This window comes from Citrus sinensis, chromosome 4 (genome assembly GCF_022201045.2).
Source record: "Citrus sinensis cultivar Valencia sweet orange chromosome 4, DVS_A1.0, whole genome shotgun sequence".
Classification (NCBI taxonomy): Eukaryota; Viridiplantae; Streptophyta; class Magnoliopsida; order Sapindales; family Rutaceae; genus Citrus; species Citrus sinensis.
Genome location: NC_068559.1, coordinates 18705826 through 18720118, shown reverse-complemented (window position 1 = coordinate 18720118; position 14293 = coordinate 18705826). Strand labels below are relative to the sequence as shown.

Here is a 14293-nt window from a genome sequence, read left to right as displayed (position 1 = left end):
ATGAAGTAAGTACAAATTAACACGAGTTAACGTCTGTATGATGTATCTCACAAAACCATCATTCATAACCAATGCCATGTGTTAGTCAGAGACTATCTTACAAACCCACCATGAAAATGGTAGCTGAATGTAACATGGCCGAACAAGTCATCTAAAATTCACGATAAATGAATAACAAAACTGGTGATGAAAGCAATTCGAGGCCAAAAATATATACATATATACATACGACGTAGAACAGAGCAGAACCGAACCGAACCAATAATATTAAACCGAAACAAAACCAGAAACAGAACTGAAACAGAGTGTTTCATAAAAAATTACAGCAAAAGAGAAAAGAAAAGAAAAGAATAGCAAAAGAGTGTTTCATAATGCAGGCTCTGCGTTATATACCAGTAAAAATTGGGATTCTTTTTCTTATTTTTTAATATTATATCTTTATTATAAAGTACTGGATTCGAATTCGTGCTCGAAAGGGCAAAAGGAAACGCACGAAGCCAGGGAAAGGAAATCCGGAGCCCTTTTCACGAGAGTTTTCTCACGCAACTATAATTTTCTATTTATTCTTTCTATAATTGTTAATTAAGTAATAAGTGAATTTCTTTTTTTTCTTTTTTAACCCATGCAAATTAAAAGTTTACGACAAGCAAAATTAAATATTTTACTATATTTATAGATTTATAAAAACTCCATACCATACGTCACCTAAAAAAGTTTAATGAACTACTTAATTTGATCACGAGTCACGAGATTTTGATATAGTTTGAATAACAATAATAAAAAGAATTACCACTGCTTCTAGTTAAAATAGTTTTAAAAAATAAATTTAATTGTAATTAATCCTATGTAGATGCACTTTAACCCCACTCCCCCACCATCTCTCAAATTGGAGAAAAATTTATGAGAGACCATTCTAGTATGTTCAAATTTAAACTAAAATACTGATAATATGATGTACCCATCTCATGTAAATTTTCTCCTCAAATAACTTTAGTGACCAATTGCGTACTATGTGCAAATGAAGTAGTCCTTGTGAGAATTATATATAATTTCTTCTGTTTTGTTTTGTAAAAATGTGTTTATGGCTGGAGAGATTCTAGAGAGGGCATCTAAATGAGAAGTCAAAAGAGGTGAGAAGATTTTTATTCAGAGGATATAATTTTATATATAAGATTCTGTAAACTAGTCTCATAAATTATAATTTATTAGTTTGTATTGCTGCACCAAATACATTACATTTGTGAATAAAATTGCTTTAATTCTCCGTCTCTCACTTCCTTCTAAATTTTTCTTCAGTTTTTTAAGGAAAAATAAAAGAAATCTCCTTTTTTTTTTTCTTTTTAAAAAAAGATTATCTTAATCTCATTTATGATTTGTTAAAAAAGAAAAAAAAAAATACTCATTCATGATAACAGAGAATTTGAGATGGTAGTGCCTACAAAACTAAAAGGCAAAGTTTGTTCAGCAACTGACATGACACACACAAGCATGCCTCATACCAATTGTAATACAATTCTTTTTTTCTTTTTTAATTTTTTAAGCTAAGCCTATAAATTATATAATTATACACAAAAATATTCTATGAAATGAGTTTGTGATCCATGCTATACGTTCGCGCATCTTACCGGACTTGAGACAATACAATAACTTTACAAACTAATTGATACATGCCACATCACTTGAGGAAAAAAAAAAAGAAACTACAAATACCAATCGAGCAGAGCTCACTCAACTCCTTTAGTTTTCCAGGTGTCAAATATAACTTTTAGGGAAAGGTGATGCTTAATTGCTCGATGCCGAGGACGTCGGCATTCCTGAACGATTGCTCTCAGCCACGTACTTGTAAAATGCCAACTGATTGCTCTCAGCCATGTACTTGTAAAATGCCGACCAGGATGATGGCAGCCCTGAACGACGGTGATAAGCCACGTCCTTGCGGAGTGCCTCCTGCACGTATACTTTAAGTTTCTCCTCGTCCATTTCTGGGGTGGAAGCATAGGGCCAATGCAAAAAGCGATCAACCAATTCTGAGCAATGAGGGAAGTATCGTTCACCCGTCTCGACTGCGATCACAGAAAGTTCAGCAAATGCTCTAAGAAACTTATAAACATCCCAAGTTTTTCTGAAGAAATGCTATCGGCATTAAGTCTGTTTTCCATTTTTTATTATTTCAGTTCAACAACCGGCATCTTAAGGATATAAAATACATTTTGCAAGGGGCATGGGGCATGAAATTCACAATTTTTATAACTAATTAGCCACAAATGAAAGAACTGAAGAGTCTTGGATCACGAAATTTATTCTCAATACGCTTAGGGCGTGTTTGGTGCATGGGATTGTGTGGTATTATACCACTATTCACATTAGTTTATTGCCAAAAAGATGTTTGGTAAAATTTGAGACCTTATTATACTGCATTATAATACAGCATAATGAGGCATGGGGCCGCATTACGCAAACCCGACGGGTTTGCGTAATGCGGAAGCTTTTTGCCTCAATTGAGGCAACAGTTAATGCCTCAATTGAGGCAAATTTATTTTATTAAAATATCATAAAAATAAATTATTTTATTATTAAATACTAATATAATGAATAAAATATAAAAATAAATTATATGATAATATTATTTTATTTATTAATGATTAATGTAAATAATATATTCACATTATAATATTATTTACATTAATATTAATTTTAAAATTAATATTATTTAAATTTATACAAATTTAAATATTTATAATTATTTATATTAAATTATAAATTTATTAATATATTAAAATGTAAAAATAATAATATATTGTAAATTAAAATATAATTTAATATTGTTGAATAATAATTTATTAATTTATATTAACAATTATAATATTAATTATAATCTAAATTTATTATTTACATATAATATTAAATTTTATAAATTTATTTTATCATAATTATAATACAAATTTTAGAAATTTAATCATTAATTTTTAATATTTACTAAAAAATTGTTAAATTTCTACAATTAAGATTTCTATATTTATTATTTTTCTAAGTATTAATAAATATAATTTTTTATTATTTAATTTAATTAATCATAAAAATTAATATAATACAATGTAACACCAAATATAGTTTAATTAAAAATTAATATAGTACAGTGTAGCACCAAACATTATACAACATTGTTATAATACAATGCTAACGCAATACAACATAATACAATATACCAGCATTAAAATAATACAATACAACATAATACAATACAGTGTGCCAAACGCACACTTAGGGTATGTTTGGCATGTGGTATTGCATTGTATTATCTTGTGGGCCCAACATTAGTTAAAATATACCTGTGTTTGGTGATCAAATGGATTATATTGAGCAGCATTACAATGCAGCTTTTGCCGCATTATCAAAACTCGCGCCCCCCCTCGTGATTAGGCTGTATTACTGACTTTTGTGTTTCAAAAGTCAGTAGCTTGCCTTTTTTTTTTTACTTTATAATAATAGTAATAAAAATAAAACTTTAATTTAATATAATATCATACATATTAATTTTTATTTTTTTATTTTTACATTATAATTTATTAATAAATTTATAATTGAATATAATTAATAATAAATACTTAAATAGTATATAAAAATATAATATAGCATTACATTATTTAATTAAGTTACAATAATTAATATATATAAATTAATTATTTTTAAATAATTTAATAAACTAATAATACATATTTAAATATAAATAAAATTGAATAATATTAATTTAGAATTATTAATAATAATAATATAAATAGTATTATTACATATACTACATAACTCTTACTTAGATTATTTAGTACAATTTATTTTGGTCGTGTTTATGTTACAACAATTGTAACACAAAATATAATATAATTAAAATCTAATACAGTACAGTGTAACACCAAACATTGTATAACATTATTATAATACAGTGCTAATGCAATACAACATAATACAATACATTAGTATTAAAATAATGCAATACAGTATAATACAATACAATGTACCAAACGCACCCTTAGGGTTCTCTTATCCACAGATGTCTACGAAATAATGAACTAAAAGATATCTGGCTGTGGAAAACATGGCACAATCAAGTCTCGTCTCCAAATAACAAGGTCCCAGATGTCTGACTGCGGGTAAACATAAGAACCCATAGTAATGCTCGCATCCTTTTTTGCTTTAAATGAATTTACTTAGTTTTTTTTCAATGAAAGCTTTATTTATTCCTTATTTTATTGAATTAAGTACTCCTAAAATTTGAAACTTGATTTGAATTTGCTCTAAAAGAGATTTTACAACTGCCATTACCCTTTTCCCACAACTACCAATTTTAACTTCCCAATAACCTCCCTTTAATGAAATAGAAGGAGAAACAAGGATACATGTATTAGTTAATTATAAAGATAATCAGTAAATAGAAAGGTGCAAAAGTTTTTAAGTATATAAATACCTGTTTTAAGCAGAGTTAGCAGTCTCAATTGGCGTCTCTTGGCTTGCATAGAGGGCGTTTCATTCAAATCAATCTCCTTTAAGTTCCCACTTAGTCCGTTCTGACCTAATGCTGAAAGGCCAGTGGCGGTATCCGCACCTGCTATTTCCATAGCTACTCTAGCTTCAGAAGGAAAAAACCGTACAAAAGCCACTGCAAAATATTAAGAAGCTGTTATGGCACTCATCCAGGATAGGCGTAAATTGTTTTGTACCTCTTTACCTTTGGAAAACAAAAAAAAAAAAAAAAAAAAAGGATTTGATGACAAAGTCTTGTACAATTATTTATCAAAAACCAGTTCAGTGCAAACCACCAAGCCTAGATCAGATGGATTCAGAATTCTCTATTCCAAAAAAGGGGATCAAATCACATGACTGGCCAACAGTGTGCCCCAAGCAGTGAGCCCATGTGTGTTCGAGATGCTAAAATGAAGGGACTCACAAACTCTTGAGAAGATGATTTACTAATACCAGTAAAGGAATATCACCTCTATTTTCCATATGAAGGGACAAACAAACAGTACAAAGAAGTGTGCATAGCAAAAACTCTGAGAAGGTGATGAACTAATACCCGTAAAGAAATATCACCTTTTTCTTCCAGAAAGTCCAGCTTCCTTTGGAAATCATCATCCATCCCCTCCGATGACATTGCCAAGTTCTCAGACATGGAGTTCCTTCTCATCTCTCTCTCAAGGACGTCAATGCATAACCGGTCTTTGTTAGTTTCCTGCCCCTGCTTTGAAGCTTCAATATAATCCTTTCGCCTTGTCATTCTCCGACAGATTGCTACAGCTGTTTGCCCATCTGATGTAGTTTCTGACGCGCATGCTCCCTTGCTCAGCAGAGTCACCATCACTTCTGGCTCATTACGCCTTGCAGCCACATGAAGCACCGTACGACCTCTTGCATCCTTAAGATTGAGACCAGCCAAGTCCATATTGAGCACTGCCTTAAAAACCTTAGGGCTGCAGTAGGCAGCAGCATAGTGCAGAGCATAAGCATCATCCAGAGTGACATTAGATACATCCAGAAGAAGCTTCAACAGTTCAACGTCATCAGAGTCCAGCGCCTTTTGGATACTTCTGACTATTTTTGCATGCATAGGATCCACTTCTGCTATATTAGCTTCAGACTCCTGGTTGGATTTGACACGGAGTGATTTGATTTCTCTTGAAACTTCATCAGGAAGCTCTTTCTCGAGACAAACATTGTCAAGATTTGACCCTGCAATTCTCTGGATGCAGTAAGAATGGAGCATGTTCAGTTGGCAATGGAAGGCAGCCACGAGAATTGGGATTACATCTTCCACAGGAGCCTTCCCAGCCATGTACAGAAGCCTAAACTACACGGACAGACAGAGTTTTGATTCAAAATAATATATTCAAAATTCAAATACCCCATAGTGGGTAATTATTGGTAAACATCATAAAGCATATACAAAATGCTACACAGACAGATAGAGTTTTGATTCAGAATAATATATTCAAAATTCAAATACTTAACAGGGATAATCTGTGTAGGAAAATAATAATGAGGGGGAAAATCAGTGCCATGTTTATCGAACCTAAATGCCGATGGACCAATGTTCAGAGACATAAGCTCACCTACACAAGATGTTATTCTACAGCATTAATGATTTGCTAGGTTATAGCCTGTACGGGAAAAAAGAGAATCTCTCGCATCCGCATTCACTGTTGAGCTTGAAAGCATGAGAGAACTAACTATCAAGTGAGTGAGAAAATACGGATAAAACAACCTAAATAACAGAACAGTCAAGCCAGAGCATGAACTGACACCCACCCAAATGAAAATTGGTGGTCAAGTAAAATTTTTTCCAGAAGAAACCTTCCATTGCTAGTCTCCAATAGACCATTTCATAATCGGGCAATTTAATAAAAGTGAGACGAGTGAATCAACAAAGGAAAGGCGAAGTTTGTCAAAGTTGCAATATACAGATGTAGAATAACATATCATTCACTAGAAATGTAGCACCATTGTTGGACGGTAAGTAACAGCTAGACATCCTTGAAGGCTTGAACAAATCTATGAAGCCTACAGACAGAAGTGACAATTTTCCTTGGTTAGAAATTCAACGCAAAAGCTTTTGTGATAGGATAGGTGCACCTATCAAATTCAGACTCATTGATTCTTGGGAGTCAGTGTCAGCAAGCATTGATTCCTAGAGCTCGCTGCCCATCATCATCACTTTTGTCTCTTTCAAAATAAAACAACGGACTCTTGCAAGATAAGACGAAGTTTTGGGCTCTACGGTATCTACACTTTTTAATAAGCTAGTTTTGGATCTACTACAATGCCTAATATTGGGAACCACCGAAGTTGCTTCACAACTGAAATTGATTTCAATCCCATATATGTTAAAACTATACCAAGAAGCATAAATTTAAGCAATACAAATAGCAGGGAAGCACAATTACCTCCGAAAGAACAACGAGTTCTTTCATCTGAAAAGCAGCGGAAGCATACATCAACTCAATACCATAATTAATAGCAGGAGGGCAAGCAAAATGAGCACAAGCATCATCAACACACGTGGACACTTCTGGAGGAGATTCCTTAATCATTCCAACGTAAAGAAAATGCAAGGTATCCTTGAAAGCTTCATATCCAACCTTCCCATGAGGCACCAAATCAGTCAAAAGATACCTGGCTTTCCCATCATTTCTCAAATTAAAAAGCCGACGAAAAAATTGACTGCGCTCAGACAATATGCTGCGATTAACCGCCACTGATTTGCCCTCAACAACAATCTCAGCTTCAAGCCATGTCTCTTTGGGATTGCTGCTTTGCCTCCTTAAGTTCAAATTATCAAGATCACAAGTGCCTGTTGATTGATTAGTGGACCAACAAGTTTGATATGATGAGACAAAACTCAAAGATGCTGACTTTTCGTTCGCATTTTCCATGATACCATCAAGAACCATATTCAAACTGAATCTATATATATATATATATATATATATATCAAGAAAGAATAATATCAATCACAATGAAAGGCTTATAACTGAAGCTTGAATCGCGATCTACCTATTAGGTTTAAAGATGAAAGTTTTGACCCAAGTTCACGGGTCGCGAAGGGGTAATTTCCAGTTTTCTACCCTGAGGTTTGTCGTTTCTCCACTATGATAGAAAGTATCAGCTTATCTCCGATTTCCCCCCCGATTGCTTGTAGACTGTTTTGTTGACCGTTTGTTGACTACTGAAAAGACAAAGATACCCCTCACGCTAAAATCAAGAACTGAAAGCTCAAAATTTCGAAATGACAAAACACCATGGACAATGACATTACCGAGTCATTAAAAAAAAAATAATAACAAATTAAATACAAGTATACAACTCTATTACTTTGCCAGCTATAAATTGTTACATTTCCAAACAAATAATAAATAGACAGATGGATTGCGGTAGAGCGTCGACCCGTCTCTACTGGAATCATAGAAAGTCCAGTAAATGCTCTAAGAAAATGTCTCTAGTGGTGCAAAGGTTCTAATATTTTGTTGAGATAAATACCTGTTTTAAGCAGAGCTTGCAGTATTAATTGGAGTCTCTTGGCTTGCATAGAGGGTGTTTGATTCAAATAAACCTCCTTTAAGTTCCCGCTTGATCCTTTTGATTTTGATGCTGAAAGGCCAGTATAAAAATTGGTGGCATCGGCATCTGCTCTATCCATAGCTACTCTAGCTTCAGAAGGAAAAAAACAACCGTGCAAAAGCCACTGCAAAACATTAAGAAGCTGTTATGGCGCTCATCCACGACGGGGGAAAGAGTATTGACAACAAAGACTGGGCTGTAACACTCAGACTAAATCGTTGGGCAATTATTTATTAAAAACTAGTTTAGACCAGATCAGATGGATGCATAATTGTCTATCCAAAAAAGTGGATGGAATCACGACTGGCTAACAGTGTGCTCCAAGCAATTAGTGACTTCCAAAGACAAATTCAAACCACATGCAACTTCCTTTGGAAACTGTTTTCTATGACATTCTTTTATAGGTATTAAGAATCATAAAATGGATCATTCCAGATGCTTCGGAGTTCTAGTTGCGGAAAATATTCACTTCCAAAGAACAAAAATAACAGTTTATCGAAATGTCTATGAAGGGACAATCAAACAATAGAAACAAGTGTGCTACGCACAAACTCTGAGATCAGACCAAAACACGAAGTACAAAGACATAGCTGTAACAAAAATGGCATGGACGGTTGATATGGCCCTGCATAAGTTGTCGATTTAACAAAAATGATTAAACTTTACCAATTGAAAAAGAAATGTCAATTGAACTAAATGAAAGTATTCGATCACCTGTTACTCCACTCCACCCGCTGTATGTAGGAGAAACTGGAATAACTTTTAAAGTGAACAGCACTCATCAATTGGGCAAGATCATAGACCTGAAAAGGAACACACTCTTACAGAAAACAGCGGGTATAAGAATTTTATAACTAATTAGATAAAAACTATGCATTCAAAATATTTTCTTGTAAGTAACGATGAAAAACAAACCATCTTGCAAGCAAAAATGCTGCCAACAATTGAAGTGTACGGGACAAATGGGTCTGCTAATATATATTCCTTCAGCAACGACTCCGCCTGGCTCTGCTAAGATTTGACTTCCATTGAAGCTTCCTTGGACAATAGATACCACAATAGGCTTCTTTATTCTAGTTCTGCAATATTATTTTTCTTTCTTTCACCTATAAAATGCGAAAAGATGCATTTCAAATTTTAAAAAAAAGAAGAGAAAAACACTAATCTTTTGAATGAAGTGAGTACACATTAATACGAGTTAACGTCTGTATGATGTATCTCACAAAACCATCATTCATAATCAATGCCGTATGTTAGTCAGAGACTATCTTACAAACCCACCATGAAAATGGCAGCTGAATCTAACAATCAAGTGAATGCATGACCAAACAAGTTTAATGGGTATCTAAAATTCATGATAAATGAATTACAAAACCGGTGATCAAAGCAATTCGAGGCCAAAAATATATACATATATATATACAACAGAGAACAGAGCAGAACATAACCGAACCAATAATATTAAACTGAAACAAAACCAGAAACAGAACTGAAACAGAGTGTCTCATAAAAAATTACAGCAAAAAAGAAAAGCAAAGAAGAGAAGGATCTGTGAATGAATAACAAAAATACAAGAATGATACATGCAAAGTTTAGTTTTGGGTATTTACGTGAAACAGAGAAAAAATATGTCACCGGCAGTTGCGCGAAGATTGAAATAAAAACAATTTGATGTTTCGCTATCGCTTTGGCTATGCGTTATATAACAGTAAAAATTTTGGATTTTTTTTTTACTTATTTTTTAATATTTTAATGTTATTATTAGTATTATAATAATGTTATATCTTTTGAACTGAATAATTTTATATCTTTATTATAAAGTATTGGATTCGAATTCGTGCTCAAAAGGGCAAAAGGAATAACACTAATATTGGATGTATAAAAACTCCAGACCATACGTTACTTAAAAAATTTAATGAACTACTTAATTTGATATAATTGGAATAACACTAATAAAAAGAAGAACTACTACTTTGAGTAAAAATAGTTAAAAAATAAATTTTATTTTAATTAATTCTGTATAGATGCACTTTGATCACTCCCCACTATCTCTCAAATTGGAGAAAAATTTATGAGAGACCATTCTAATAAGATTCGTGCAGCCAATGTATGTTCAAATTGAGACTAAAATATTGATAATGTGATGCACCCATCTCATGTAAATTTTCCCCTCAAATAACTTTAGTGGCCAATTACATACTATGTACAAATGAAATGGTCGTTATGAACAATTATATATAATTTTTTCTGTTTTGCTTAATGAAAATGTGTTTATCGCTGAAGAGGTTCCAGAAAGGGGGTCTAAATGAGAAGTCAAAAGAGGTGTGAAGATTTTTATTCAGAGGATATAATTTTATATGTAAGATTCTGTAAACTAATCCCATAAGTTATAATTTATTAGTTTGTGTTGCTGCACCAAACAAATTATATTTATGAATATAAATACTTTATTTCTCCATCTCTCACTACTTTCTAAACTTTTCTTCATTTTTTAAGGAAATATAAAAAGAAATCTCCAGTTTTCTTTTTTTTTTAAAAAAAAAAATTATCTTAATCTCATTTATGATTTGTTAAAAAGAAAAAGAAAACTCATTTATGATAATAGAAAATTTGAGATAGTAATGCCTACAAAATTGAAAGGCAAAGTTTGTTCAGCAACTGATATGACATACGCATGCATGCCTCGTACCAATTGTAATACAATTCTTTTTTCTTTTCTAATTTTTTGAGCATAGCCTATAAATTATATAATTTTACAAAATCAATGTTATATGAAATGAGTTTGTGATCCATGCTATACGTTCGCGTCTCACGGGACTTGAGACAATACAATAATTTACAAACTAATTGATACATACCAGATCACTTGAGGGAAAAAAAAAAAAAAATACAAATACCAATCGGGCGCGCTAAACTCTTTTTAGTTTCCTAGCTGTCAAATATGACTTTTAGGGAAAGGTGATGCTTAATTGCTCGATGCCGAGGATGTCGACATACCTGAACGATTGCGCTCAGCCATGTACTTGTAAAATGCCGACCAGGATGATGGCAGCCCTGAACGACGGTGATAAGCCAGGTCCTCGCAGAATGCCTCCTGCATGTCTACTTTTAAGTTTCATGAAGCCTGCCCTTTTGAGTTTCTGCTCATCAGGAGTACCCTTTTCTAGGAAGGACGCATCGGACCAATCACAATCCAAAAACTCATCAACCACTTCTGAGCAATGAGGGGAGTTGAAATGCAAAAAATTATCAGCCACTACTGAGCAATGAGGGAAGTTGCGGTCACACGTCTCAACTGCGATCACAGAAAGATCAGCAAATGCTCTAAGAAAATTATAAACATCCCAATTTTTTCTTAAGAAATGCTATCGGCATTAAGTCTGTTTTCCATTTTTTATTATTTCAGTTCATCCACTGGCATCTTAAGAATATAAAATACATTTTGCAAGTGCCATGGAGCATGAAATTCCAAAATTTTATAACTAATTAGCCACAAATGAAAGAATTGAAGAGTCTTGGATTACAGAATTTATTCTCAATAGGCTTAGGGTTCTCTTATCCACAGATGTTTAGGAAATAATGAAGTAAAAGATATCTGGCTGCGGAAACATGCCACAATCAAGTCTTGTCTCCAAATAACAAGGTCCCGGATGTCTGACTGCGGGTAAACATAAGAACCCGTAGTAATGCTCGCATCCTGTTTTGCTTTAAATGAATTTACTTAGTTTTGTTTCAACGAAAGCTTTATTTATTCCTTATTTTATTGAATTAAGTACTCCTAAAATTTGAATTTGCTTTAAAAGAGATTTTATAACTGCTATTACCCTTTTCCCACAACTGCCAATTTTAACTTCCCAATAACCTCCCTTTAAAATCAAACTAATGTTTATGTTTTATATAAATCATGACTGCGTTAGAAAAATTACTCTGTTTCGTTTGAAGGGTTAAATGAATTTTCTGAAACTATTGCACAAAGAATTCTTTTTGTTCGTTATGAATGTTTCTACTGATTGAGTTAACAGCTGACTCCTTGTCAATTATTTTTCACAGATAGTAGCAATTATTAATTTGAAGAATGCTTCGGAAGGATTGAGCTTCAATAAGGTTTCTGGCTAGATGTTTTTAATAATTAGCCGTGTGTATTACTGATTGAAGCTTGAATTTTGGTATGGTTTTAGCAGTTGAATTCTGTTTATGTTTGTATTTAGAAGACTTCTAGAAGTATTTTTTTTTAAATCATGTAAGAAGGATTGTAAGATTTATTTGCTTATGTGGAAGTATTGTTGTATACTGATATGCTGATTAATTAGCTGCACATTACTTCTAATGAAATGGAAGGAGAAACATGGATACATGTATTAGTTAATTAAAAAGATAATCAGTAAATAGAAAGGTGCAAAAGTTAATAAAGTATATAAATACCTGTTTTGAGCAGAGTTTGCAGTCTCAATTGGCATCTCTTGGCTTGCATAGAGAGCGTTTCATTCAAATCAACCTCCTTCAAGTTCCCACTTAGTCCTTTTCGTCCTAATGCTGAAAGGCCATTGGTAATTTACAAAATTTGAATTTTATTTTGTTAATTATTATTATATGGGTGCTGTGCACCTTAAGTCACATTTATTACATTATAAATTTAAAACTTAATATCTACAATTAAAAATTTATTTTTCTTCTGGAGAGTAATGAGCTACAAATTTTTGTATAAAAATTCTATTAAAAAGTTCTGTATATATATCATTCATATTGATCCATTTCTAATTTCAATTTCGATGAAAATTCTGCATATCCATCTATTTTAAAGAACATTAATGTCATCTTAACCAATTTCTATATGAGAGTCAGTACTCTAAAATATAGGTACAAATGCTTTTTTTTTTTTTTCCCTTCTTTTCTCCCTGAAAGAAGTTACACATGACTGAATTTGCAGATGAAGCTATGGAGATTTTTTTTTTATTAAAAAAAAAGCTATATTATAAACTGAATTAAACAGATAAAATAAACAAATAATTAACTGACACATTTTTCCCCTCTAAAATTAGAAAATTCTTTGTCATTTAGTATATTACATGCCAAATACCAGGGAAAATACAACAATGCAAGCTTGAAGTTCCTCTGCTATTATACAACATAAGCCATAACATAGGCTCTAAGAGTATCTCTCTACAAGTAACAATCAAACTCACTAAAACTCTCTCAGCTTCCTAGAAATGAATAACAAAGACAAGCAGCTAAGCATCACCTTTTCCTACCCTTACACTTTACTCCTTCCTTCGGAGAAGACGACGACGACGAGGATGATGACAAAGCTGAACGATTTTTCTCAGCCATGTCCTTGTAAAATCCCTTCTGCAAGTCTTCTTTAAGTTCCATGAAGCGTGCCCTTTGAGTCTCTGCTCTTCGGGAGTACCATTTTCTAGGAGGGAGCATCAGACCAATCACAGTCCAAAAACGAGCAATGAGGGCAGTAGCGTCGACCCGTCTCAACTGCAATCATAGAACGCTCAGTAAATGCTCTAAGAAAATATCTCTAGTGGTGCAAAGGTTCTAACATTTTGTTGAGATATCAATGTACTAAAATTTAACCTCTCTCTTTTGAAAAAAAAATCACTAATTGTAAAGGTACAAAAACTAATAAGGCATAAGAATACCTGAAAAGGAACACATTCTTATGGCAAACGGAGGGTATAAAAATTTTATAACTAATTAAATTAAAACTATGCATTCAAAATATTTTCTAGTAAATGCCACCACGCAGTAACGACGAGAAACATACCATCGCGCAAGCAAAAATGCTACCAACAATTGAAGTGTACGGGACAAATGGGTCTGCTAATATATACTGATAATATGATGTACCCATGTCATATAACTTTTCTCCTCAAATAACTTTAGTGGCCAATTGTGTACCATGTACAAATAGTCCTTATGAACAATTATATATAATTTTTTCTGTTTTGTTTTATAAAAATGTGTTTATCGCTAGAGAGACGTTAGAAAGATCATCTAACTGAGAAGTCAAAAGAGGTGTGAATATTTTTATTTAGAGGATATAATTTTATATGTAAGATTCTATAAACTAATCTTATAAATTATAATTTATGTTTATTTAGAGGATATAATTTTATATGTAAGATTCTATAAACTAATCTTATAAATTATAATTTATTAGTTTGTATTGCTGCATTAA

General features: G+C 32.5%; 1 protein-coding gene across 3 annotated transcripts; it reads right to left on the bottom strand.

The window, feature by feature from the left end:
- Positions 1–1376: 1376 nt before the first annotated feature.
- On the bottom strand, positions 1377–7542 carry LOC107177807 (BTB/POZ domain and ankyrin repeat-containing protein NPR1-like). Of its 3 annotated transcripts, none has more exons than XM_025100358.2 (4): positions 6933–7541; positions 5086–5839; positions 4460–4651; positions 1377–2063 (listed from the first exon to the last, which is right to left on the bottom strand). In XM_025100358.2, the coding sequence occupies exons 1-4, from the start codon at positions 7437–7439 to the stop codon at positions 1783–1785; spliced, it is 1734 nt and encodes a 577-aa protein (XP_024956126.2). In that variant the 5' UTR covers positions 7440–7541; the 3' UTR covers positions 1377–1782. The 3 variants fall into 3 exon arrangements, with proteins under 3 accessions (XP_024956126.2, XP_052295703.1, XP_052295704.1); XM_052439743.1 differs by lacking the exon at positions 1377–2063 and adding an exon at positions 3903–4139 and having other exon boundaries at positions 6933–7542; XM_052439744.1 differs by lacking the exon at positions 1377–2063 and adding an exon at positions 4147–4359.
- Positions 7543–14293: the final 6751 nt, after the last annotated feature.

Coding starts and splice junctions, on each gene's coding strand:
- LOC107177807 (XM_025100358.2), bottom strand. CDS start 7,439: ATGGTTCTTGATGGTATCATGGAAAATGCGAACGAAAAGTCAGCATCT. Junction 4,652..5,085: donor GGACTTTCTGGAAGAAAAAG/GTGATATTTCTT, acceptor AATATTTTGCAG/TGGCTTTTGTACGGTTTTTT. Junction 2,064..4,459: donor GCTAACTCTGCTTAAAACAG/GTATTTATATAC, acceptor CTGTGATCGCAG/TCGAGACGGGTGAACGATAC.